Source organism: Genypterus blacodes, unplaced genomic scaffold (genome assembly GCF_046128005.1).
Source record: "Genypterus blacodes isolate CSIRO-AG114 ecotype Tasmania unplaced genomic scaffold, CSIRO-AGI_Gbla_v1 ptg000061l_1, whole genome shotgun sequence".
NCBI classification, from domain to species: Eukaryota; Metazoa; Chordata; class Actinopteri; order Ophidiiformes; family Ophidiidae; genus Genypterus; species Genypterus blacodes.
The window spans coordinates 51909-78955 of record NW_027466873.1 but is presented as its reverse complement, the minus strand read 5'-3'; the positions used below and the strand labels follow the sequence as shown (position 1 = coordinate 78955).

The window sequence follows — 27047 nt, the reverse complement described above, 5'->3', positions numbered from 1 at the left end:
ACTGTTGCACTACAAGGAACCTTTCTGGAATTATGGAACCTTTGAACCTTTATCCCTATAGGAACCAGAACTATAACTCTTGAAGTAAGTAGTTTTTTGTTTGTTTGTTTTTTCCCAGTATCTACCTACTGGGGTGTGGACTACGAGGGAGGCTCAACTGACCTCGGCCTTGTTTGCGTAAACTGGCTTGACAAAATTAAAACCCTGCAATTAGGCTTAGGGCCTGTACTACATGCATGTTGGAGCCTCAAAACCTCAATGAAATATTGCCTTTACTCACTGTTCCCTAATAAAAGAACGAGAGAGTCTAAACATATCATAGTGCTTCAATAAAATCAAATGTGTTGGTGCTTGCAGCTTCACTGTTGGTCCTTGCTGAGGTTTGAGTTTTGCTTCCTTACTTCATTGACTGTGGCTATTTCCGAGCAGCAGCAGCAGCCAGCGGCTCAGCAGAATGCAATTTGGATTAATAGGTGTCACAGTTAGTTGGAATGAGGTGGTCCTCGGCTATTCAGCCACAGAAAGACAGATTTTAACATGAAAATGTTGCTTAGTTCAGCTTTAAAGTTTTGTCAATTACTTTGCAAGAGTAGTCAATTTTTTTCAGTGTTTGGTTCTTTTTGTGAAGTTGTGACAGTATTTTATAAGGTATTTGAGGCCCAGGGGACCTTTGGTCTGTCCTTTGGCATTGCTGTTACACTTAGCATGTTTTCCTAGAGTCTTCCTGTTAACACACTGGTTCTTATTTTAGTAAACATCTGAATGCGAGCTGACAGTATGGCTTGCTGGTCCAATAAAAATACTTTCCTAATCAAACACAGCATGTCCTACATGCAGCAGCGATGAAGGTGAGTTTAGAGACGACATAATGCAGCTCCTCATTACTGCATTTCTGATACGATTTCATAAACGCATAAATTCTGGCAATATGTGCTAAATTTACTTCAAATCCTGCAATTGGTCTGACAATGATTTCATTTGTTATGGATAAAATAAGAATCACAGGGCAGGAAAAACAGCAACAAGCCTTTGTCCTGAATCTGTGTGTTAACTTTATGCACCTGGTCGTCAAATTAATACGGCACTGGGGTGCAGTTCACAAATCACAAATAAACATTTTCATTGAATTTTGCAATGTGCTTCCTTAAAACTTTAACCTGTCAATTAGTATTGGGGAAATGTATCCACTTTCATGCATTTTGGAGCAGCGTACTCCAGGGTGTGTGTGTTCTCACAACAGGGAACAAGTTGTTTTTCAAACAAACCTGTTAAAAAAACAACTTAATGGAGTTTTTTAATGAACAAGGTTGACGATACAAAAGCAGAAATTGACAACCTCACTCCCACTAGACAGCACTTTCAGATCTTGTCAATCTGTCTAGTACCTTTAGTCTTTTTGAGACTGCTTCTTTGGCCATTATATCCAAGTTAGTTGCCTCCTCCAAGCCCACTTCTTGCTTTCTTGATCCTTTCCCTGCCAAAATTTGTGAAGGATCTGTGCCCAGCGCTCAGGGCATATTATAAATAAGTTTCACTCCACGGGGTTGTGCCTGCTGCTGAATAATTACAGACGGATATCCAATCTTCCTTTCCTTACCAAAATTCTTGACTGTCTAGTTGTGGATCAGCTCATGGACAACCATACGTCAAATTATTCACTTGAGCAGTATCAATCTGGTTTCAGGCCCATTCACAGTACTGAAACCAATCTGACTATAAAGTATCAAATGATTTACTTCTTCCTACTGATTCTGGCGTTATCTCGGGTCTCATCCTCCTTGATGTAAATGCAGCCTTTCACACTGTGGATCGGAAAAATCCCATTGGCATTCTTGGTCTCACACTTTCCTGATTTAGATCTTACTTAACAAATAGGTTCCACTTAGTTTCATTAAGTAATACCAATTCTACCCTGTAACGTTTGGTGTTCCACAGGGTTCTGTATTAGGCCCAATACTGTTTTCAGTTTATATGCTCACTTGGAAATGTAATTCGTCGATTTGGCAGAGATATTCATTCTTATGTGGACGATGCTCACGGTCCCATTCCGAGGCTCCACAGCAGCGAAGAATATGGGCGCAACATTTGACGAGGACCTAGCCTACTGCTTTGCATGCTTAATTGTGCTTTTGTGTAATCCCACTGGAAGTTCCTATTGCACACCCAGCCATTTGTGGAGGGGGAATCTCTCTTGGAATTACCTCTCCCAAAGTTTCTTCCTTTTTTCTTTATATATTATGGGTCAAACTCAGAAACTCGATTACACTGGTAAGGTGCTACAAAATCTTTGTCTCTGGATAATTAGCATTCACCAGCTTGGGGATGCAGAACTCCACCATCTGCTCTTCCTCCTCTGTTTGGAACAGTGCTTTCAGGGTTTAGTGCCAGGTTGAGACTCCAGGCTGGTTCAGAATCATCCCTCACTATTACACAATTCCACACATATAGCGAACAGCCAAAATTGCATGGCAAATAAATCCAGCAGTGCTTTCATATTGCGACATGCAAAGTGTAAACCAATCACAATCACAGCAAGCCACCAGAATGAGAACTATGTCCAAAAATGGGGATGTATCTCAACAATCCTCTGTCCTCACCATGTCATTCATTCAAGTTCGCAAGCTAGCTAACATTAGTTATTTCAACTGATTCTGTCTGGAAAAAAGTGCACTTGTATCAAGGGCATTAGTTGTTTTTTTTAATTATGTCCTTAATGTTTTGCACATATGTGAAACATATAATTGACAGTGTTTCATCCATCTGTTGTCATCACAGTGAGCATGAAGTGAGCATGGTTTCTTGGGTAAATGGCAATGCTTTGGAGCACCCAGAGTCAATAGGAAGGTATGAGGTTTGTATTTTTATATTATTGGTGTTACAAATTAATTATGAACGCGACAGAGAAGAGATGGGAGTGAGACAGAGTAGGAGAGAGAGGAGATGCTGAGACAATACTCGACAGATGCCTGCAGTAGGCCTACTGTATTAAGAACGATGTCCTCATTATTCAAATGCGATGTAAATAACATCCTTCCTGACGTTTACACAGTTTGCTGGAAATGAACCTGTGGAGAGGTCTGGCCAGAGTAGCTGGGAAAATAGGAGGTAGGCTTGAAAACCTCCAAGTGCTCTCTTATGTTGGAAACTGAAAAGTGACAAGACATATTTATTTTAACTCGATTCCATTCAATAAACTTGACATTTAGTTACACCAATGCCAACAATGAAATTCAAACCGTAAAACATAACAAGGACTTAATCCAGCTCCTCCCCATACACATACGCTGGTCTGTGACCTCACTGATGACATCAACAAATGACGGATGTGAGCTGTAGCTAAACTTAATGCAAACACAAACAAACCTAGGACAGTAATGTGTGAGCAGTTACTGGTGGAGTTGTGGCTAAAACAAACAAGCATGGTTAAATTAAGTATAACGGAAACTGCAAAATAGGACAAATGGAGTGCTCTCACTCATTTTGTTACAGAAACTTTGAACAATATGAGGGTGGTAAATAAAAAACATGAAAAGCCAATGAAGCCAATCAAAACAGAGCCAGTGACTCAGGGCGGCCTTATCTGAAAAACACAGCCAAAACATTTCTCGCTGACAAATTCACTTTCACTTCCAATTCCCCTCTCTCCCCTCTAATGCAATGTCGATTCTTGGTGCTGAAGGGCACTATAATTGGACTTGGCCATTCAAGCCTGAAAATCAATTCCATCAATATGTGAAATAACACTTCCATGCTTTAAATTATCCTCTCCCACTCTGCACTCTGCCTCACTCCACTGTCTCTTTCTGCACAAAGCCAAACCCACCCAACATACAGTTATGTAAACAATTCTACAATATACATGGGTTAAAAACATTTACATATCACATTTGCAAAATATTTGTTTTGCAGCTAAACCAGATTACTTGACCTTTTGAGTGTATTACCGCAGGTGATTTATGGTGTTACTGTTACTGCAATATCAGCGAACTATGGTTGGTCAGTCAGTCTTACCAGTTACTATGATGACTGCAAAGCAATTTTGCAAGATTGAAATTTATAATGGATATTTATGGTAGCCAGAGGATGACCTTTTTTATCTGGTGACCCCCGTTAAGACAAAGACTTTGTTCCATAACTGAAAAAAATGTGAGATTTCCAAGATTTCACCTGTGGATATTGACGGCTCTCGATTATTTTGTCATCTCCACCAACACCTGTGCAACATTTCTACTTGTACATTGGAAATATGAAAATCCAATGTGCACATTTCCTGTGGTCTAGTGCCACCCAAAGAACATTTTTAGCCTTTTACTACCAACTATATGAACCATAATATTAGTTTAGTCTGGTACTTATTATGGGGTGCAGAGTTTACGACGTAATTATGTAGCCATAATCACATAACATGGAAGGAACTAAGACTTGTTGTACACATAAACAGCTATAATAGCCATTTAATAGACTTTTTGGTTCCTTTCACAACATTATTATTATTATTATTTTAACACAGTGAGACAGGGCAGGATAGAAACCCACATAAAACATGGCAACACATAACATAATCTTGTGGTTCGACTGATCTTTAGTGTAGAAAAGTGTTGAGTGGTGGAGAGAGTATATAATTTAAAATCCTTAAAAAAAAAAAGAGGCACAGATTGCTGTATTTAACCACGTTTTCCCAGCTCAGTAGCTTGTGCTTGCACAGGATACTGCAGTGATGGAAGCTCTATGGCTTCTTATCTAGGGTCTTTATTGTTTGCTTGTACAGAGATACAAGGGGCTGGAGGCTTACCCCCAGCTTGTTAGACAGTATGTGAGATAGGGTAAAGAAAGGGGTGAAGCGTCCACAAAGCCATTTGATTAATTGCTTTCTAAAGGTACTTTCACAGCACAGGAACCATGAACCGGGAATCATTTTAATTAAGGGAAGTGGTTCCTGATCATTTTCAGTTCCGACTTCATGGTAGCCACTCTGCAATGGTTCACTAACTTCTGAATTAAGCTTATAAAATTTTATATGGCTGATTGGTCTACCAAGCATTATTTTGTTGCCCACCTCCCCACATTCTGATACAAATTGGTGCCAGTCATGAAGTCTGAATCTAATTTGGAGGAGGAACATGGAAGAACTACATCCCAGAAGTAAAGAAAACTTACAAATACTCAAAGTTTTTAGGTTTAAGGTTTGGGTAGGGTCATGTAGGCTGAACATACAACTATACAGCCCAATCAGTACGAAAACAGAGAAAAAAGGGACATAATGGGCCCCACTGTGTGACAACATCACTCTGAGTAAGGAGCTTCAGGCATGCTTGTGTCCCCACCGGGCCACTTAAATAAACTAAAATCTCACCACCAGAGACCCATGGAGGAAGCGAGGCGATGGGTGTGACAGACCGGTGGACCGTTAAATTACTGCATTAGTTGTGGTTAAGGGAGACAGTTGGCTTCCTGCACACAAGTTTGTCTCTTTATATGTCTGAGAACATTGTACTTTACATAATCCCAATCCCAAATCAATCAAATCCTGTAGCTATTATCATATGACCCCTGCTAAAGTAACCCAAGGCAGATTTGTCCCAGCTGAGGGAATTGTCACCTGACTAAGGCTGTGCTTCTTTATTTTCTTGTTATGACATCTGAGAATTTTTACAACATGTTTACAACATAAAAAAGAAAAATTTGTAATGGCCATTCAACTTGTCGCTTGTTCATTTGCGTCATTTGCGTTCTTTCGTCTTTTACAGGCTTTTTTCATGACACCATTTTTAAATTCTGTTGAGTATTTTCTTCTTATTAAATTACTGTACAGAGAGAGACTTAATAACCTCAAATTTAAATCATGATGTGTTCCTGACAACTGTACATATATGACCACTTCATTGGTAGCTATAACAATGAGCATATTTCAGTTTTATGCTACATTAATGGCAAAACTATAGCAGGGTGTATGTTACCATTATTGTGTAACTCGGTCTGTATCTTGACAATACAACTGATAGATTCCCCTTACTTCTCTACTTCCAGGATCAATTTTAACTTTAACAGTTTCTCACTGTTGTGATTTGTTGTCTCTGTCTTGCAATGCTGTTCCTTTGACTGACTTCCTGCATTTGCACACGGTGCACAAAGGAAGAGCAGACACAGAAAAGATAACACTCAGGGGAAACAGCAACTCTGACTACCGGCTAGACTGTGCAAGGGAAGTTCTCCTATTCACCTGAAATGCCATTCCCTTACAACTGGCCCCATGCTCACATGCCATGGCGTACAAATCACATCAGAGACTTGGACCCCTTTCAAACTTGCTTGCAAGTCTAATTGAACTATTGAACTTAAAAAACAACGTTTATAAAAAGTAGATACATTCAGTACATTGAAATGTACATTCAATGTATTGATTGTAAACAGTAAAGATATGGTGTATATTGAAACACTGACATAGTCTGGACATAGAAGTATGTTTGCACATATGCGGGTTTGCGCATGCATGGTCCAAATCAGATTTGCGTGATCCGAAAAAGTGACCAATCACTTTGCATGAATATGACTTTCTGATGAGTCTTTAAATTCAAATTCCATGAACTGATTCAGTCACAGATTTGTGTGCTGTAAGATGGATGTGAAGTTTCTTTTTTTCTAACACTGTCTCTGAGGTCATAGATACTGAGTGAAGCAGCACTGCAGCAGTCTCTTCAGGGTCACACTGTGAATTGTGGAGTGTAAGTCAACATTTTCCTGTGATTATTGGTGTTGTTTTTGTTGTGTTTTGTGTCCGAACACACAACTGATTACTCATTTGTTATTTCAAAGTTGAACACAGTGACAGTGTGACTATATCCAGGCGATGTGTTGGTTTCCTGACTCAGAGAGAACAGATTTCTGTCTTTGTCTGAGGCTCGCTGGAAGAGGAGTGGACAGGAATATCAATGTAGAGGAGAGAAAAAACCACATAAGAGCAGCTGCAGCTCATTGACGTCACACTGAAAGCTCACCCAGGTGAGTCTAGTCTTATCTGATACCAGGTCTGCAGGCAGATCTGACCATCCACTTATATGTTTAGCTTTTATAACATAAGATGTGGATGCTGACTGAAGAACAAGGTTCTAAAAAAACTATAAACACAAAACAGCTGACTCATTTTAAAATTAAATAATGATGCTTCAAGGATTTTCTGAATTCTACACTGCAAACTCAAACACTGCTCTACTCTGTAGAGCAAACAATCCTAATTAAAATACCTGTTAAATTAAAATAGTAATTTTATCAATAAAGGTGAGTTCCCCCGGATACTGATGCCCCGTAATGAAACAAGAATTGCAACATACATTAGGCTTCCTCCAGTGTCTGGCTTACCTGGGGATGTCATCCTCATGGCACACTCTGAGTACATTAACCTGGGGTAGATCCCACTGAACTGGTGAGATGTGTTCAAAAGCAAACCTAAAACTGCTGATGAATGGACATGTGAGCACATGGACATCTCCATGTGCTCACTGCCTGAGCACATGGAGAGAGTGCTCAGGCAGTGGGATGCATCTGGCCACAGGGGGATCCAGCTATTCACATACTACATACATAACTTATGTATGTCTGTATCTCTTTTGTTATGTAATTCCATTGAGTCGCGAAGTGAAGTGGAGGGAAAGATCAAGGGAAGTGTTCAATCAACACAGGTTCACATAGCAGATTTCAGACACAGCCATGCTTCCTGACATCTTCAAAAAATCTATGATGAAGATGCAAACTGAATGGCAAATTAGTATTATAAAGAGGAAGGTGGAACATTTATAAAGAGGAAGTTAAGACCTCACCTGGTTTGAGGACAACTACCTGGAAACGATTTTGACCTCAGGAAAAGGAAAGTGGTGGCAACTCTGGTTATGATCAACAGCCAGCAGAGCTCCCTCATATAAACATGTGAGCACAAATCACAAGGACTTGGACTGAAAAGAGAATGACAATGCTGTTTTGAAGAAAGTCCAACTGAGCATTCTAGCCAGTGTTCTGTGCAGTGTTATGTTGGAGAAACACCATCACAGCTGATGACAGAAGGAGAATTAAGAAATGTATTTAAAAGCCAGGTTTCAGCATTGGCTCGGCTGCCGATTCCCTTGAGGTTGTCACAGCAGAAAGACCAAATAGGAGGGTGCGGACCATAAAAACACTTTTTAATGTTTTTATTCAGTATCTTCTCCGTTGTGTATTGTGTGTGGCTGGTTCCTTGGGGATTTTGCTCATTTGGAGTGGCTCTTTTGTCCTGCATTTTTCTACGAGTGCTCATTGTATGGGTGACTAACATGGTTAATAAAGTTTATACTGTCCTATCCGGTTTGCTACTATGCATTCTTGTAAAACAGTGTATGTTTAGAGTTTAGAGCAAATTACACTATATTCCACTAATGGTTATGAGTCATTCGCATTTTTCACGAGTTGTTACAGGAAAACGCTTATCAGAGTACAGCTTATATTTTGTTGGTCAGACACACATTTGTTGATGTCGTCTCCTACAGTACAGAAACTGTGTGAGTATGCTATGATGTCCATTTAGCTTTGACATCAGAGGAAGACGAGTACAGGTTTGATCTGAGTATGAAGGTTCTGTTTGTGAAGCACATGTCATGAAATCACTAAGTTACAAAGGACATGTAAGACCGCTAGTTGATGCCATAGCAAGTGTCAGAGAGATTCTTATGAGCCAAACTATGAACTGATTTATAAACACCTATATTGTAAAACTAGCCTCAGCAAAACCTTTACTTTAAGTTTCAGTCAAACCTCAGTGAAATATGCTGACACATTCCACTGAACACCAAACAACAAAACTACCTAAGCTGTCTCAATTTGCATCGTTTTCATTCCTCGTGCCACATTATTACAATCCCATGCTCACTGCTGGGAATGGAATTCATGAGAGAGCTTCAAATAATGAAAAGGGTAAAGGTAGTGCCATTTGTTAGTGCTGTGTTTGTGCCGAACAAATAGAGGCAGCACAAACAATCATATTATCAGCACAAACATTGGACCAATAAATAGCACCATTTTGGTTAGAATCAAAGCTGATTTGACCTCAGCATGACCTTTATTACATTTTTTTATATCTCAAAAACAGCAGCCTAATCAACTTTTTCAGCACAAATGCAGCTCTAACAAATGGTACTATTTATTCATTATTTGAAGAATGTGGCTGAACCAACTTCACTCTCATAATGAAGTGAATGGACGAGGATCTGTGGTGTGCTGATTATGGTGCGACAGCGTCTTAAAACAACACTAATGTTTGGAGAGATGACGAGCATTCCTGATTGGCAGCGTTCACTCCTCAGTCCAAATTACAATCATTGCTCATTACAATTTTCCTACCAATAGATGTCTGTGTTGTGTTGATAAGCTTAATGACTGTGGATTGTCAAACAAAAACTATTAAAACCAAACCCCAGAGCCGCAGCGCTGCTTGACTGACACATTCCTTTACAATAGCGTGGTTCATTCTTCATCATTCCCTTGCTTGTATGAGAAGTGGCACAGGCACAACTGAGTGAAACTGAACTGCAGTATTGTGGATTAGCGAGTTATAAGTAGCTAAGCTACTAATGTAACTTTTTTGAGTAGCTCAGCTTTTTTCAAAATGATTAGCTTTTCCAGTAGCTTAATATCAACAAGTAGCTGAGTAGCTGTTGCCAAGCCAAGCAGTTACTCGACATGAGAGGGGGTCCTTTACTAATACCACTGGTCTCTGGTCTCTGATCTGTGTGTCCGTTTGTCTCATACTGGAGCAGATCTGATCAGATTAAGGCGTGACAGAGTGTGAACAGTAGTGCTGGAAATAGGGAGGAGTTCCTTGCCAACATGAGAAACACACTGAGAGAAAAGCAGCTTATAGCACAGGATGCAATGGAACGTGTGTGTGTGTGTGTGTGTGTGTGTGTGTGTGTGTGTGTGTGTGTGTGTGTGTGTGTGTGTGTGTGTGTGTGTGTGTGTGTGTGTGTGTGTGTGTGTGTGTGTGTGTGTGTGTGTGTGTGCAATTTATATTTTCATTTAAATTTTGGTCACTTGGTAGCTTCTATTTCAGACTAAAAACAATCATGAGTATATGAGAATTAGAAATGTATTAGAATGGTGTTTATTTATTGTTATATACATAATAAGAGCCTTTAAATGAAGCTGTAGAAGACTGCAATGCAATTATCACACATAGGATGCCCTCTCCACCTCTGAAGGAATAATTTCCAATTTACCTGTATGTCACAGAGAAAAGAAATATTCACCTTTTTTCTTACAAATCCTGCTCTCTTTACTTTTACTTTTGTCCCTGAGGTTCTGAATGAAGCCATAGATCTGCACTGTCCATCTACTACTGTGAGCTGTAGGAAGGTCATAGGATGTAACCATCTGTCTCATGTTCTTATCACAGCAGTGGGAGAGAGGAAGGTGCCCTGAGCAATGCAGACGAGGTAACAAGACCCACGAGCCGACTTGACACCAAGACACTGACACCACTTGGCCCAAGTCAGATTTAATGCATCTGCACTTGTATTTGCTCAATATGCGTAAATGTTTGCTTTGCTTTTAAGTGCATTTTTCTGTGTAGCCTTCATGCCAGACTTAACACTGGGAGGAAATCTCATCATGCAAAAGCAAGTCAAGACCTCTGATGATGGTTTGACCTCTTGTTGATTTTCCATCAGAGCCAACAGGAGAAATGGAGAGGTACTTATTGCTCTGAGCACTCAATTATTTCTCGAACGTTTGCCCTCAGTGTGATTCTGACCTTAACCCTTCCAGTAAACTGTGAGCTCAACTGTGTTTGCACGTGTCAGACAGACAGGAAGCGACAGAGTCCAACACCGAAAGGGAAAGATGTTTTACCGGAGGTGGAAATAAGAAAACTGTCTAGGAGGAAATCCAATTAGCCAGAGGGACGCATGAATATGAATGATCCCATTTTTATCAACCTCTCATTTCTCAAAACCAAAATGAGAGAGAGAGAGAGACAGACTTAAAAGCCACTGCTGGAAACCTCCAACGGCAACATGTCAAATAAGGATGTGAGGAAGAGTACAATTCAAACAACTTGGATTTCAAGTGAAAACTTTGGATGAAAAAATGCCAAGATAAGAAAGGCTGAAAGTTGTAAGAGAAAAAGAGAAAGGAAGCAAAGATAAAGAAGAGCAAATAGTAAATGATTTCCCTGTCCTTTACATTTCCCTTCATTTCTCCTTTTCCTTCCTTTCTGTGGAATATATCTTGTACCAGATCCAAGTAATGAATGCTAATGCTTCAAATAACGAATGACCACACGTCAAAAAAAGAGTTTGTGCTCATACTGTTGAACTTTGTGCAGAGTAATAGCAACAGAAATATTGTGTTCTCTGCCAAGGCTCGGAACTTTTTACAAATTCATTTAAAAGTAATACATTCTTTTAATACCAATATTCAAATGACATACTGTTCAGGCATCAGACATTAATTTGGCATCAATCACCAACAGGTAAGGGATGATAATGCAAAATGTAATCTTTGTACCCAGACAGCATTGTGGCTGCAGACAGGAACACAGAGAGCATGCGGTCATGGGAACGCAGTCTCTCTTTCCATGTCAAGCCATCATCCAGCATGTGAAGTGTTGTTGTGGAACCTCGAGACATTCAGAGATACTTCCTCATCCCCTCTGGGCATGCTAAGCTTGTTCCCTACTCAGCTGCGGATTGAATTCATGAATAACTCAATTCCATTCAACTTTATTTATATAGTGCCAAATCACAACAAAAGTTATCTCAGGGTACTTTTCACATGGAGAAGGTCTAGTCTGTATTCTTATCAACTATAACATCTGTCAACAGTTTTTCTTGACTAAAACAGATGATGGCATTGTAACATCACTTTCATTTGCTTTCAGTTTTAACCACTGGTTGCAAAGCGGTTATCGCTCATTAAAAGCAACTGTGATACAAGATAATGGACAAATCGAGAGCACAATGCCAGGATAACTACTGCCTTTTACTAATACCAAGTCTGGGTGGGCTGTGTGCACAATAATAGTGCCTTTATGAGGCATTAATCTTGCATTATGCACAAGTGCTGAGTGGTAAAAGGGCCTTTCTTCTAGATGAGGCAGCTGTGACCACAGAGCTCCCTTCATCTCCTCTCCCTCTAAACAACAAGCCAGTCTTTGGGCTGGAGAATAAGGATCTGATTGATGCTACCTCTTCCAACAGGCCCACAGCGATCTTTTGACTTGATGAGCTGATTAATCGTCCCGAGGAAGACGAGGCTGCCGCAGCGCTGGCAGGCAAGAGCTGTTTTCTAAAGAATGGAAACGGCTGTTGATGTGAAATCAAACCATTTTCATCCCGCAAAAGTGAGCCGTGTTGCAGGCCTTTGCCAAGTCTATTTGCATACAGGATAAATGATAAAGAAGTGTAGAACTGTGTTTCTATCACCTAATTCTAAGAATTATGTTATAACAGAATTGTAGAAGTATCATTGGAGGACTGATGGGCCTTGGCTCTAATGAAATGCCGTGTCCTGAAGTCATTTCTTCGGTTTAGAGCAGCATGCTGGCAGAGGATGACTCAGGCAACTGAAGAGTCGAATCACTTCAATAACTGTAAAGGGCAACTATCTAGTAAACACAAACAAAACAACTGTACTCTTGAAGCTGTGCGCAATATGATTCCCCCTGATGATCAAAATAATGTTTTCTGTTTTATCAACATCAACAAATCAACAATTAAAACAAGCAAATTAATTAATGGAAATAATGCAGAGTCGTGGAAATGGGATCTTTAAAATCAGCAAGAAGGTCAATTGTGGAATGTCCTACACATATCAACATACATTTGTATGGCAACCTGCCCGGTAACTGTAAAATGAGAGACAGAGGGTGTGTGTGTGTGTGTGTGTGTGTGTGTGTGTATATGTATATGTGCTGGCATACACGTGTGTGTGCCCCCAGGCGCTACATGCTGTTTGTATCCACCTTCCCACGTTTGTTTATTTCCATCTGTGAGGAGAAAACTTCCAACAACAGCATGACCTCATCAAACATTTATGGTGCTGTGAGGCTGCGAGGTAATAAACCTTATCACGCTTCTGCCTCCTCATCTTCCTCCTCATCGCTCTCTCTCACTGACTGTGTTTGACCTCTGCCTTTCAGAGGCCAAACCAAAAAGGTATGCGACCGTGAGACTGTTTGACCATACAGGCCATTTTTTCGTCCCTTGACCTTATCTTAATCTTGACCCTTGACCTTATCTTTGTTTAATCATCTATTTATTACTTTGTATTATTTTATTTTTACCGTCTTGACCACCATGAATACGTGTGTTGTTAAATGTTATGGCATCATTAATAAAGTGGCACATCACAATGTACTGAGCATTATTTACATACCAACAACATACTACTACATCATGTTCTGCACCACTGACACAAAACAAAAGTGTTGTGATGCAAATAATAATCCATGGCGTGTTTGGCTATTCACTCATGCATGATCTCTCTTCTGGTTGTGATCATGAATGCACTGAAAAGAGCTCAGGAATACAACATTATCCCCCCCTGGCAAAAAGTGCAAAATGTTTAGTTTCGGTGATTTTAAATCCCACTTCTATGAAATGTCTATGAGTCATTGTTGCATTGTAGAGCACCGTTTGTTTGACACAAAAGACATAGAAGTTGAGGGTAAATGCTCCACTTGTTTTTCTCCATGTCTGTTTGCCTCCAGGGCAAGACTACTGAAATGTTGGAAACAGATACTTGATTAATGTGTTTGCTATCCTAATGCAGCTTGCCTTGACTGGGACAAGGAAACATAAACAGAGCCCTTTGTCCCTCTGAGTTGGAAGCACATATTTTAACCTCCATGTTGTAGGAAATCCAATACTACCCAGAAAATGACAACACTGAAAACTGCACTGACTATGGCTTATTGTCATGGCTACAGCTCCTTCCATCAAGCTTATCATCCAACAGTCTTTTACCAGTCTCTTACCAGATAGTACAGTCAAATATGGTGACCAAAACTAACTTTGTATCTGAAAGGAACTGGCCTGTACATAATCTTGACAGGCACATCACTAAAGAAAGCGACTGGGGACTGGGACGAGCCGTACCGGAATGTGATAATGGACCATTATCTCCTCGCCATAATAAAAAACTTAAACTCATCCCTGGACAGAATCTATCTGAACTTCCTTTCACCTCCATCGTGCCAAGAGACCTGGATTTACGACAACTTTGCAGACATTTTTCCAATCAAGGATAATCAGGATTCAACAGTCTAACCTACATGTGTATCACATATCCTTGTTCTCCTTAGTGTTTCTTTCTTTTTTCTCTTATTTTTCTTTTCTCTGACAGCAAACAGACTTTGGCCAGGGGAAAGAAAAGTATTTCAGTTTTTCTGTTAAAATGTGATTTGTATCGGATGGGAAAAGCTCTCTTCCACTTTTCTGCATATTTGGTCTGGAATTGTTTATATTTCGGCTACTCCTTTGTACTGGACATTGATTATGGAACATCATCAAACTGTCTGGATGATTATATTTCTACGCCCCATTCCAGGATGCAAAGAGCTGGCATTGTAGAAATAAATCGACTTCTCTGATCAATACACTGTGGCGGCATCATTTTTGCATCAAACACAGTTGAAATTATACTAATGCAGCCATAAGGACTCCATAGATGGTTTACTATTGATTTGTCTGTGCAGAACACAGCTGAGGCATCAGATCGATTACAGCATTGTACAGAACAGTTCTTTCTTCTATTCGTGCTATGATGCATCGCCAAATGAGACGGTGCAGCTCCCATTTGAAAAGAAGGTTTGAACTAGAAAGCAATCAGAGAGCACGTTTGCCTAAGACACACACGCCTGTCCATTCATAATTATATGGTTTGTATTGCAACAATAGCAAATGTTTAGAATCTTTAACTATCAGTTTAGACATTCAAGTGTAATAGCTGCAGATCCCATAAGTTATTCATGAGAACAGACAAAAGGTTATTTGCGTACATGCTTTGGAAGATGCAGCGGTCCGGGTGCCATATTATCCCTGTCACCTTATACGTATTGAACAGAAGTAAAAACCACTAAATGAAAAAAATGTGTTTAGTTTATTTATGGATGTGGGACAGAATGTCATCTATTGCTGATCTAAAGCAATCTCTCCTCTCCACGGGACACATTTATAATGGGACATGGATGTCTCCTTCAGCATCAGTATATCTTATAAACATTGGAGGGGTACCATCGCAGCTTTTACTCTTTCAGCAACGCGTTGATTGCCAATCACGTCTCTCCATTTGTATATGAAATTCACTTTTAAAATGAAGCTGATTGAAATTCCATCAGGCATTGTGTCGGTGTCTGCTCTCTCCTCCTCGCTGTGCAATTTTATTTAACTTTATGATTTTCTTGATTATATGGAAAGTGGGGGTTGTAAAGACGGTATACAGCTCTAAGATCCCAGTTGCCACATTCATTTGTGCACTTGTGTGGATTTAAGTAGTGTGGGAGTGAAGTGGACACAGTGATGTCACACAGGTGTAAATGTACAGACAGTGCTCTAGACATCGCCTCTATCTTCCAATCTGACTGCAGTCTGTTAGCTATGATGTGAGTTCGTCAGACATTGCATAAGCAACATATTAGGAGATGAAGTCAGTGAGAAATTGTTGCAGGTGGCACATATGACAAATGTTGTCCGCATGTGTAAATGTGTAAATGGCTGCAGCTGCCAGGGGAACATGCAGGCGGTTAGTTTCCCTCCGCCGTGCTGCAAAGACACTAATGAGCTACGAGTTCTGCCACATGCACCTGAATAATTTAAGTGTTTCCAGGAGGAACAGAGGAGCCTGCTACTGTGGGCACAAAGCCTCCTCACATGGGAACAAACCTCCAATTACACAGAATACAACTTAACATACACAAATCACCTTTATACACACAAACTCGTCTGATTTATAGGCAGACTTACTGAGAAGACACAAGCAGGCATAGGTATAGGTGCAAAAGAGCAAAAGATAGGTCAGGACAGAAAATGGTGTGTCCTTTTATGGTTGACAGTTTAAGGACATCATTTAGTTTAAGATGTAGTTCATGCTCACTCAACTTGTTTCACATACAACCATTTGTACAGATAGCTAAGATTACACGTTATTATGCTGTATTAATACTGAAACTGCCAATAAAATGTTGTAGCATACTTTTTAGGATTCCCACAAGAAACTTTCCTTTATTCAAATAAATATCTGGAAACTTGACTCAGAGATCAGGGATGTTCTGTCCATTTTGCATCACATCCTATCACATTCTTCTTCTACTTTATTCTCTGGCACTTGGCAAAGCAGTTTTTAGATGCCACCCATCAGGTTGGACACTTTTATGTGGAATGTTAAAGTGAGACCATGGCTGTTGCAGTAATTATCCTGCACTTGTTTGTGCTGTGTAAGGGGAAGTCAGGGAACATTCCTGCAGCTTCAGCCTCCTGCAGTGTCCAATTTGACCCACAACATGATACAGGATCCCTAGGGAGTGGAATGGTAATCCAAATTGAAGCTCCTCCCTATGCTCTCTGGTTGGACAGAGCTTTGAGTGTCTTGATCAGGACCTGAAAGCCTTTATTACTCACAGAGCAATGACAGATGGTGAAAGATGAGCCTCCCCTACACACACGAGCATATGTAATCCTGTCTTCACTCCTAACTCACATCACCATCTCCGCTACTATCCTCTATCCTTTCTCCTCTGTTTGTCTTTCTTTCTTTCCATTCTCACATTCTCTTTCTATTACTAACACAAAGCAAAATTCCTGCACAAATTTAATTTAAAACTCCTGGATAGTTATTAAAACTGTTGATATGCTGCTAACAGACTTAAGACCCAAAGCAATCTAATCCTAGAAGCAGTAACAGTATAGTATAGTATAGTATAGTATAGTATAGTAGTGGTGGCGTAGTTGCAGTGGTCATTTTAGTAGTAGTGGTAGCATTGGCAATAATATAAGGAGGGACAGCAGCACCAGTGGTAACACAATTGTCAGTGGTTGTAGCAGAACTATTGGTGCCAGAAGTAATAATGCAAATGGTGGTAGGAGCAGCAGCGGTAGGACTAGCTGTAGTGATAATGGTAGTAGGAGTAGGAGTGGTAACAGCAGTACTGTTGGTGCTAGTATTTGCAGCTGAGGCAGTGATGCCGGTTGCAGGAGGAGTCATGTAAACAGAAGTAGCAGTAGAGGTGGTGGTTAAGACAGTCAATCAAGCTTTTAATTAATCAGTGAGATTACTAAGAGGGGAATTCATAGTGAGACTATTAAAACAGTGTGAGTGTCTCTACAGAGGGAATGGCCCCTTATGTGGAGGGTCACTGACAACTGGAATGCCCTGACCTGCATCAAGCGCTTCCCCAGGCTGAGAAAATTCCTCTCTACATCTCTATCTTCTATCCTCTTCTTCCCCCGCTGCATCTGCTGTCACTCAGCCCAGCTGTGCGCCCCAAGCTCATTCGCCATTAAAAAAAGCAACTCCATCCAAGCTGACAGCAACCCTGAAAACAATCATCTAGTTTATCTCTGTTCTGAGCGTGACTACCAGCTGTGCCGTCTCCCTTCTTTCTGAATGTGCCTGTGTGTCTTCACATTCTCCTGTCAACATGGTCGCCAAAAGGATAAAACGCTTGTTGTCCTCAGCACCAACGCCCATAACTGCACAGAAAATGACCGGTTTGCGCTCTTGTGGTCGAGATCTGAATCTGTTTTGGATTATGTGTAGGTACACTGTGAAAAGGTATCAGTGATGTCAGTAAAATGACCAATAACAATGTGTTAAAATGCTCTAATTAAAACTGTGAAACGGTAATAACAGTATTTATGCTCATAGAACAAATGTTTCACAGTTAACACAGTAAAACATGAAACAATATATTACTGTCACATTCATAGTATATTAATGTTAATTTGTATGTAATATGTTATTTGGTAAAAACAGTAAACATTATTCTATGTAGGTGCACAGTGAGAGGAAACTCCCAGCATGCCTTGCAGCAAAAGACTCAACATTTTGGCAGTTCTAATGTTTAACAGTTAATAGTTAATTCAATATGATAGTTGTACTACGGGATGTAATTCTAGGTCAGTGATGCTTAAACTAAACTTGAAGTGCTAAGAAATTGTTGTAATTTGAGTAAATAAGAGAATGGACCTGAGCCAACACCAGAACCACTGCCCCACCATGCTGTCTAGTTGATGACCTGTCTATGATTTGGTTTGCTGGGCTGATCAGCTGAATGTGCTGCTCCTGGATCAGAAGGAGCACTACATGTCCATAGAGATACAGTAAACACACTGTTGGCCTCTGTGGCTCCTCACTGACCCGTCAATGTGTGCGGTGCATCACAGTGTTGCTGAAAGCTCCATCAGACCGCACTATGGGAGCATTCATCTCATCGCTGACCACACTAACTGCTGACTGCCCATTACTGCAGATGGTGAGCCATCGACGCTATTCAGATGTCCTCAAAGGAAGGCACAGCTGCAACAAATACACACACAGGATGGGGACAGGAAAAGGAGTGCTCACATCCTGTCCTCTCTCTGCTTGTACACAGACCAACATCCTCCATCAGGAGCCTTAACCTTTAACACCCTCTAACACACAACCTTGTATCCTTATCAACTGGCATAAAAGCAGACTGGAGACATGTGTTTGATTAACCCAGCTGGTTGTCACTTGATTTATTGATTGGCTGTGGCTGTGGTCAATTTACTTCGTGAACTGTAACAAATGAATGGCACTGGTTCATTCTGACAAGGCTGTATGATCACAAAGATCGATTAACCTAAGCCTAAAGTCACACTGCTAAATTGCTTGTTTCATTCAACCAACACCCCAGACACACAAAGGCATGTACACCTTACAATATTGCCAAAATGATGATTATCTTCACATTTGCATGATGTAACCCGTGTGAATTTGCCTTTTTTAGTTATCAAATCATTTTTAAATAGACATAACTTTACTTTCCTTAATCTACTTTACAATTTACTTCATAATGCATCAATATCAAAACTGACATTTATCATCCATTGGTGATCTAATGTGTTGTTTCAGCTGTAGGGACTCCAGCAAGCTTGTAAATGAAGTGAGAAAACCTCGTACTGCATTTCATATTTATGTCAACATGGTCGTGTGTTAAATTCATGAAGAGCTAAACTGCTGTGATGTGATGGATCCCAGGAGCGTTGACTGCAAAAAATTGCTCCTTCTGTGTGAACAGTGTGAACATTTGTAGAGGCCAAGTCTCGCTAGAAGATTTGGTCCTATAAAGAACCAGATCTGAGTTTACTCCCCACCCCCACCCTTCCCTGCCTATACTGAGTGGTTGAGGTGGCAAGCCAGAGTCTAAAGTGATTATGTCATTATTTGCGCTGCAGGGTCAGGCAAGCACCACTTAACTACAAGAGAGGTACTAAGGGCTTAAATCAGACCTGAGGAGAGGGGGAACACGCAGGCATTGGGATTCAGCATCACAATTCACACGTTTCCATATTCTGAAAAATAGCATAACAACAAGCGGTCTGCTGCCACAGGCCACCCATACCCAGTGACAGACTGAGACATGCCTGTACACACACACACACACACACACACACACACACACACACACACACACACACACACACACACATATCTACAGGGCTATATGAATTAACAACGCACACAAAGTAGGCCTATACATTCATTCATTCCCATGTGTCAATCATCCACATCGGTTTGCATGTAGGAGCTGTTTCAAACAACTCGGCCTAAATGTCTATACGGGATGTTTGTTCCATTCTTACCTGCCCGAATGAGATTCTCTATTTCTTGGTCGAAGCCTTGCCGATGACATCTCCTCCACAAGCCCATGTTGGTTGAATTGTACTGCCTGCTGCACTCGTCCGCGGCGCTCATGGCGAACAGCTGCCGCTTGTTCCGGGCGAGCAGCAGCTTCTCTTCCCAGCGGGGCAGGCTACTCCGGCTGGCCCGCAGCGGCAGGCTATTGTTGGGGATGTAGATGAAACCTGGGTCCTTGCGGCGGCTGGAAAAGCTTCGGCATCGCTCCCTGTACCTCCTGGCGTCCGTTTCGTACCAATGGTCGGAGCACATAGCCACAGCCAGCATGCCCAAGGCGCAGAGAGAGAGAGAGAGTCCGGCATACAGCAGTAACTTCCCGGCAGCCATACTCGGTTGTCACAGCCGCATCAGCACCTCGACACACGGACAGCTCCTCTGCGGTGTCCCGCTATCGGCTCAGCTCACATCACCTCTGGAGGCCAGCGACAGGACCATTATCCGCGGAGGCGATGAGCAGAGTGAAGGAGAAACCCCCCTCCCCACCCCGGAAAAGCAATACTGGATCCCCGAATCCTGCCTCGGCTGCAGAGTACGACGTCTTTCCTGCGTGTGCGGCGCTGCAGCAGCTCGGTGAAGAGAGAGGGAGAGGGAGAGAGAGAGAGAGGACGCTTATCTCATCTCATCCTCAACATCCATCTGTCTGAGGGGCGACACCAACACCAAGCACAAACCTGATCAGCAGAGGTTTAGAGTCAACTGGCAAAACCCCACTGACGTATCACTGACTGACTCATTGTCTTTACATTGAGTCTTTCTAAGATTATCTACTCAGACATAACAAACAATGCTCTTTTCATTCTAGTAAACAACAACGGGAAACACGAAGCTACTAAGATGGAGGTCTAATAGTGTCTCCATTAAAGGGTTTTACCTGTAATCCAAAGCCCAGACCGCAGTCCATCAGCAGACAGCGTACACCGGAATCAGCAGCAAGTCTGATGGGATGACGGCAGCTGCTGTACAGCTCAGGCCTGCTCGTGGGCCAATCAGCATTCATCCTGCCTGTAGGCGCACCAGGTTAGCCACAGGATCATTTCTTTGACAAAAACTACATTATCTTATTGTCATTTGACGATCCAGAGTCGGCCCATTATCAGTGCCATCAGTGCCGTTGTTACCACTTTCCAACTATTGTTATTATCTAATGTATGCAAGTAACTACAGTGACCTCAAGCAAGAGGCTTCACCCCACCACACTTTCACTCACTGTCGAGGTCACCAGTGCACAATACTGAACAAATCACTGAAACAAAACAATACATTACATTTAGTCAGGTGCTTTTATTCAAACGGCATAGCAGAGATTTGAATGCAACACAAGTAAAGACCTAGTCTGGACTCTGGACAGGACAACAAGAGTAACCGTCAAGGAATTAAGTGGAACAACAGGACATAGGTGCCTGAGCAGAGCCTGGAGGAGGTATAGATAAAAAGAGGTTGTTTTTTTTAATTAGTAGTGAAGGCGTTCACAAAAGAGTTGGAGCTTTTGGAAGACAGATTGGAACTTAACAGCTCAAATTGAGTTTGTTAACTCATTCCACCAGCTCTGGGCCACCATGGAGAAGTGTCTGGCTAGAGATTTATGGTCTCATAAGGGCAACATAAGGGTACCGACACACTCTTAGTACTGCAATACTTGTCATCACAACCTGGATTGCCTGCAAACCACTTCAAACACTTTGTTTCTAACAATTTTGAGAACTACCCTTCACCCCTTCTCAACTAATATGGGAGGATCTATTTACAAGACACCACTACGAAGGATTGTTTATGAGATTTATCATTGCATCCTTGATCTAAGCCAGGGGATCAAGCCAACTCCAAAACAAAGGCTGCCTGGGAAGATGAGCTTGGACTCCAACTGAATGTGGACTAGTAGGGGGTTGTTGTAGGTAAACTACATTCTGTCTCGTCCTGTGCTCGTCTCACATTCATTCAGTTTTGTTATTACTGATGTTATTATTTGTTAAATTATTTTCAACTGCAATTTACTATATAACTCTATTTATATTTGTTTTGAGTGTTTTTTGTTTTCTTGTTGCTTGCTGGTTAGTCTTTATTACAAAGCAATGTCAATCAGCGTCAGTCTTTCATGATTAAAGGTCAATTGCCTGTGGCTTTACAACAAAAGTGATGCAGTTTGCAGCCTTTTATGCTCATTTAATTTAATTCAATAAAGTGTGTTCAGCTCTAGAATTCAATCAAAGCTTTATTAATGTCCATGGATTATCATTTTGATCAACATATGAGGTATAGCGCAAATGATTTTCTTGGTTAAACGACCAACAAGCTTCCTGCAAACTGGTGTAATAAAAAAGATTTTTAATTTTAATTTTAATTATTTGTCATCAAGAGAGGAACAAAGTATGTTCTTGAATATTTCAGCACAATGGAGAGAGACATTCAAGGAGGGGACATTAATATCAATGATTCACGATGTATTCATGGTCCTGCAAAATACAAGTGATGATTAAGAAATACCAGTTGCAGCTTTATTAATTCATTTGTGTTGATTTGATGCATGTTTCTCAACAGTCTTTGGGAAGGATATCATCAAACTGATTTAAACGGTAAATTATTACGTAGAGTGAATTCTATCGATAATTATATCATTATAAATGATAATGTGTATCAATATGTAATCATATCTACTGTATATACCAAAGTTGTAGGGGAAAAATGCTCAATGAATTTCTTCGTATCTGGCGCCCTCTTCTGGTATTAAGGTAAAAAGGCATCGCTGAAATAAAACAGGTGCAGAGAAAACTGTCACCCTATAAGAAATTTCCCACAGCAGGGAACACAGGATGACTTTGGACAAATGATCACATGCTGGTTGGGATTCCTCCTCTAATGTGGGATATAATATGCGGGAATTTTGATGTACCGTGGGGGCATAAGGTCATGCAGGAAAAATTAGGAATGTACAGAAAAAGAAAAGACAACAAAAACAAGTAGCATAAAAGTTGGCGAACAGTGAAAATGCTAATGAATTTCGTTATAACAAAGATACTACTCAAATAGCGATTCACTTTCTATTTAACATCAAGGAACTGCAGCAAAGCCATACAATTGAACAGAAAACGTATACCATTATTATTATTATTATTATTATTATTATTATTATTATTATTATTATTATTATTGCTGTTGTTGTTGTATCTCGAGTGACATACCCTCCAAATCAACGGAACCATGTGCAAAAAAAACTATCGGAGAGACGGACTAACTTCCTGTCAGCACCAGATGAAATAAAGCATACAAAACTATACAAAAAAGATAGAGAAATAACGAGACTGACTGAGCGTCGGAGTCAAAATGTATTGAGAAGATTCATGGGGATGTTAATACATCTCAACAAAAAATAAATAATGTGTCTATTTTGAATATTACTTTCATGATAAAACAGGAAGTAACAGCGACGGACCAATTCCTTTTCCGAAAATTGCGTCACGTGCTCGAAAGCCTGTGCGCGGACCAAACATCACTGTATCGTTTCAAGGTTAGACTTTTTGTTGCTCCAAGATACATTTAGATATGTTCCCGGCATCAATTGGCGTAAACAACGTTCGATTCTGAGATTGAAAGGTTGCTTCGCATTGACCCGTTACAGTCTGAGGTAAGACAACTCTCCTCATTCAGCACAAAACAGCTCGAAACACATCGTTCACATGGAATACATACAGACAGACAAACATACATCTACTAGAATTCCAAGTGGTCATCCTCCATTTAAACTTGCCTCCTTAGATATGTAATGTTCTTTTCAGCTGTGTTTCATTTGTCCTTCATCCCTTAATCAGGTAATTCAGTGACAGTAACGACATTTATGCAGACGAAGTGACTGTAATGACATTTATCTGTAATCAATAACAGTATTTAGTAGTATACAGTAAACAGTATGTAATTCCAGGTACACCTAACCTCTTAATGACATTCTGACACTATATGCATCAAATACAAAGTTAAATATACTATTGATAATGTGTAAATGGTTGCTTGTACCATGTCAGTACCATGGGATAGATAGAGAACCTGCTGGGCAGTGGAAGGATTGGGTTGGAGACTGGAGGTGCTGGTTTAGAAAACAGAACATAACATTGATCTAATCATGTTTATTTAATGATGCAAGTCAAAGGGGGTGATCCCAGTGTGGGCCACTTGTTCCATATACTGTTTATACTGCATGTTCCACTTCCTAACTGCTCCGCCTCAGTCCGTATGACCACCACCTCTTTCTTTCTGCTTTATTGTCCAGTCATGGCCGGTCCGTCCAACTATGCAGTCCGCATGGCCAGGCTCAGTGCACAGATCTTTCGGGAAGTTGTGAGTCCGACAGACACCAAGTCCATGAAGGTGGTCCAGCTGTTCAAAGAGCCTCCCATGGCCCAGAGGAAAGAGGTGTACGACTGGTACCCACAGCATAAGATCTACTATGCTATGACCCAGAAGCTGAGGTTCATGGGATTGTTTAGGTATTCCAAAAATTGTTGTCCTTGTTATCCTATGTGAAGTCTAAGCTCAAAGTTAACAAACCTGTAGGACCTATTTTAAGTAGCGTGACACCTAAACGGACTTAATGGAGACTTGTAGAGGCTCGCTCTGCAGACAGTCCCCTGTTTTGATCATCTACATATGGAGTGTTGTTTTGTTCTGCACTATTGACAGGCTCAAGGAGGAAGGAGGGCTCACTCACACAGTTTAGTTTAATTATTTAGTTTATATTATTATATATTATATAATATTATATAATCATAATTTCGACAATTTAATATGGATGAGTTGCGAGCTAGAAATAATGTGTATGTTCATGATATAAGTAAATATGATATTAATAATATATTTGTGCTTGTACTGTATACTTTGGAGCACTTATCACACATAAGTATGTGGTATATTTTATTGTATTGTTTCAATTCAATTTAGTAATTTCAGTCCTGAAACTCTTAAAATTGTGGACATTTCTCAGTGACCATGGTATCAAGATGATGTTTTCTCTTCCTACTCAGAGACGAGCACCAAGACTTTAAGGAGGAGATGCGTCGACTAAAGAACCTGAGGGGCAAAGGAAAACCAAAAAAGGGCGAAGGAAAGCGAGCAACAAAGAAAAAATAATCTGGATAACATTTCTGCTGCGTTACAAAGGACTCACACACTGTGTCTGTGTTATGAACATGAAGAGTCTGTCTTATGGAGTCAGATACTGTCACATGAATGAAGCATTGCTGCTTCAAGCCTCCGCCTCTTTCAAATAGTATGAAGTGGTTGTATGGTTTTGTTCTGCTTATCTCCATTTCAGACACTAAACCCTTGTTTTATGCACATGGGTTGTTTGAAGTCTAAACTCTGTAAACACAGGTATTGGCATTGAAATGTTTGGAGCAGAGATCATGTAAAGGGTTAGTTTTGGAGGAAGAATAAAGCAACATTTACACTAAATGTTGTTTTATTCTTCCTCCAAGATGTCATCACTCAATGTTTTGAGTCCATAGTACATTTTGGAGCTCAGGTTTGCTGTGATTTAAGTGTACCTTTTGTCCTGAAAAATAAATGAAATCATACGTCACACAGTGTCGTGTGACCCTTTTTTTGCACTGAAGAAACAAGCTGAAGAAGCTCTCATGCTGTTAGATGGTACCATCAATAAGTATTTACAGGGTTTCTAAATTAATATATAGTGCACTATGGCTGTTGATTGGATCGGCTTTGACTGTGTTTGGAATTACTTCCGTCACAGAGGTTCTGTCTTTGCTGTAGATACCAGATAGCAGCTACATCTACCCAGGCCTAGATGGATGCAGAGTAGTGCTACAAATATGGAACAACCACAGATACTAGTCTGAACAGATCGCACTCCTGAAGTGACCTGCATGCACAAAAGAATATCTTAACATCGCATACTCGCCCACATTTAAACAACACTCGTATGCCACAGCGCCCTGGAGCTTTCAAGCTCCAAAAGTCCATAAATCCAACAGCCTGGATCCCGAAAACAGGCCCATTGCTCCCAAATACACACTCTGGGGGTGTTGGAGTTCAGTGACTGCCGATTTCACATATTGCTCTTTTATTAATGAATTAGCATTACTCTCACAAATACTTGTTCCTCCAACGAAATGTCCAACGACCGCGAATTTCAGATGTATCCAATGCAAGTCATTAAACAAACTGTGATTCTGTGCTCAAATATCAGTCACAAGCAAGATTTCAAGATTGTATTTGTCAGAGTTATACAATTTATAATATGCAGTGACAAACTTTGGTAGAATTTCAGATTGTGCAAGGAGCAAAAGTCCAGTAAAACATCTTTAAAAATGTGTGGTAAAGTGAGAGTGTGCAGTAAATTCCAGAAGCGGCGTGCAAAATACTATGAAACTTAGAGTATAAGTTCAAAACATCACCCCAGCTCTTCTTCCTGCTCACTCAAGTTGCTATATGTTGAATCAGGGGTTGTGAATTGCCTGCACTTGTGACAGCCCACTCATTTTGCATAGTTAGATACCTATTTGTCCTAGATTTGTCATCTACGGAGCAACGTCCACCTAACAACCACACATACTGAGATCAAATCACAATACAGCAGAGTAAAGGTAACAGACATATTTCTTATGCAAAGTGGACAGTGTTTTGTTGACCACCAGACAAGCCCAGTGGGCCACTGAACCAACAGGGTGCATCACAGATCCTTAAATGTCTGAAGGTTTTCTTACAATTTCTGTTATATGATGCCACAGGAGCACACATGACAGACTTGCTGGTCATGGGTGATGACAGGCATCTTCTTGTGTCCCAAATGTGTGTTCAATGGACCACAACAATTTAAAAACAGTTGTAGGGATCACCATGTGTTGATGTTTTGGATGTAAGAAACTAATCCAACACACAAGAACACATGCACATGTTTTCACTCACACACTCACAACATGGCTCACATATTGCCTTCACAAGCACTCTTGGAATCTCACAATTACAGTTGAGAAGTTGTCATTTCTGCATGTGATGCATTCAGGTGCTCATGGTCAGAATACATAAAAGGAAGTACAGTGGAAAAATATGTTATTCTTGATACTAAATTATTTGCACCAATGTGTTCTTACATGTTGTACAGAGGCACTGTGGCATATATTGTTGGCCATTATGTAAAATAT

General features: G+C 40.6%; 2 protein-coding genes across 3 annotated transcripts in view; one reads left to right on the top strand and one right to left on the bottom strand.

The window, feature by feature from the left end:
* tmem178bb (transmembrane protein 178Bb) overlaps positions 1-20226 on the bottom strand; it is a 48285-nt gene extending 28059 nt beyond the window's left edge. Inside the window, exon 1 of the mRNA XM_076154295.1 lies at positions 19845-20226. Within this exon, the coding sequence (XP_076010410.1) occupies positions 19845-20226 (382 nt within the window). The remainder of the gene's footprint in view (positions 1-19844) is intronic.
* Positions 20227-23343: 3117 nt separating this feature from the next.
* mrps33 (mitochondrial ribosomal protein S33) lies at positions 23344-25465 on the top strand. Of its 2 annotated transcripts, none has more exons than XM_076153995.1 (3): positions 23344-23401; positions 24158-24374; positions 24909-25465. In XM_076153995.1, exons 2-3 carry the CDS (start codon positions 24160-24162, stop codon positions 25012-25014), a joined length of 321 nt encoding a protein of 106 aa, XP_076010110.1. In that variant the 5' UTR covers positions 23344-23401; positions 24158-24159; the 3' UTR covers positions 25015-25465. The 2 variants fall into 2 exon arrangements, with proteins under 2 accessions (XP_076010110.1, XP_076010108.1); XM_076153993.1 differs by having other exon boundaries at positions 23344-23518.
* The last annotated feature ends 1582 nt before the right edge of the window (positions 25466-27047 follow it).

Coding starts and splice junctions, on each gene's coding strand:
- mrps33 (XM_076153995.1), top strand. CDS start 24,160: ATGGCCGGTCCGTCCAACTATGCAGTCCGCATGGCCAGGCTCAGTGCA. Junction 24,375..24,908: donor AGGTTCATGGGATTGTTTAG/GTATTCCAAAAA, acceptor CTTCCTACTCAG/AGACGAGCACCAAGACTTTA.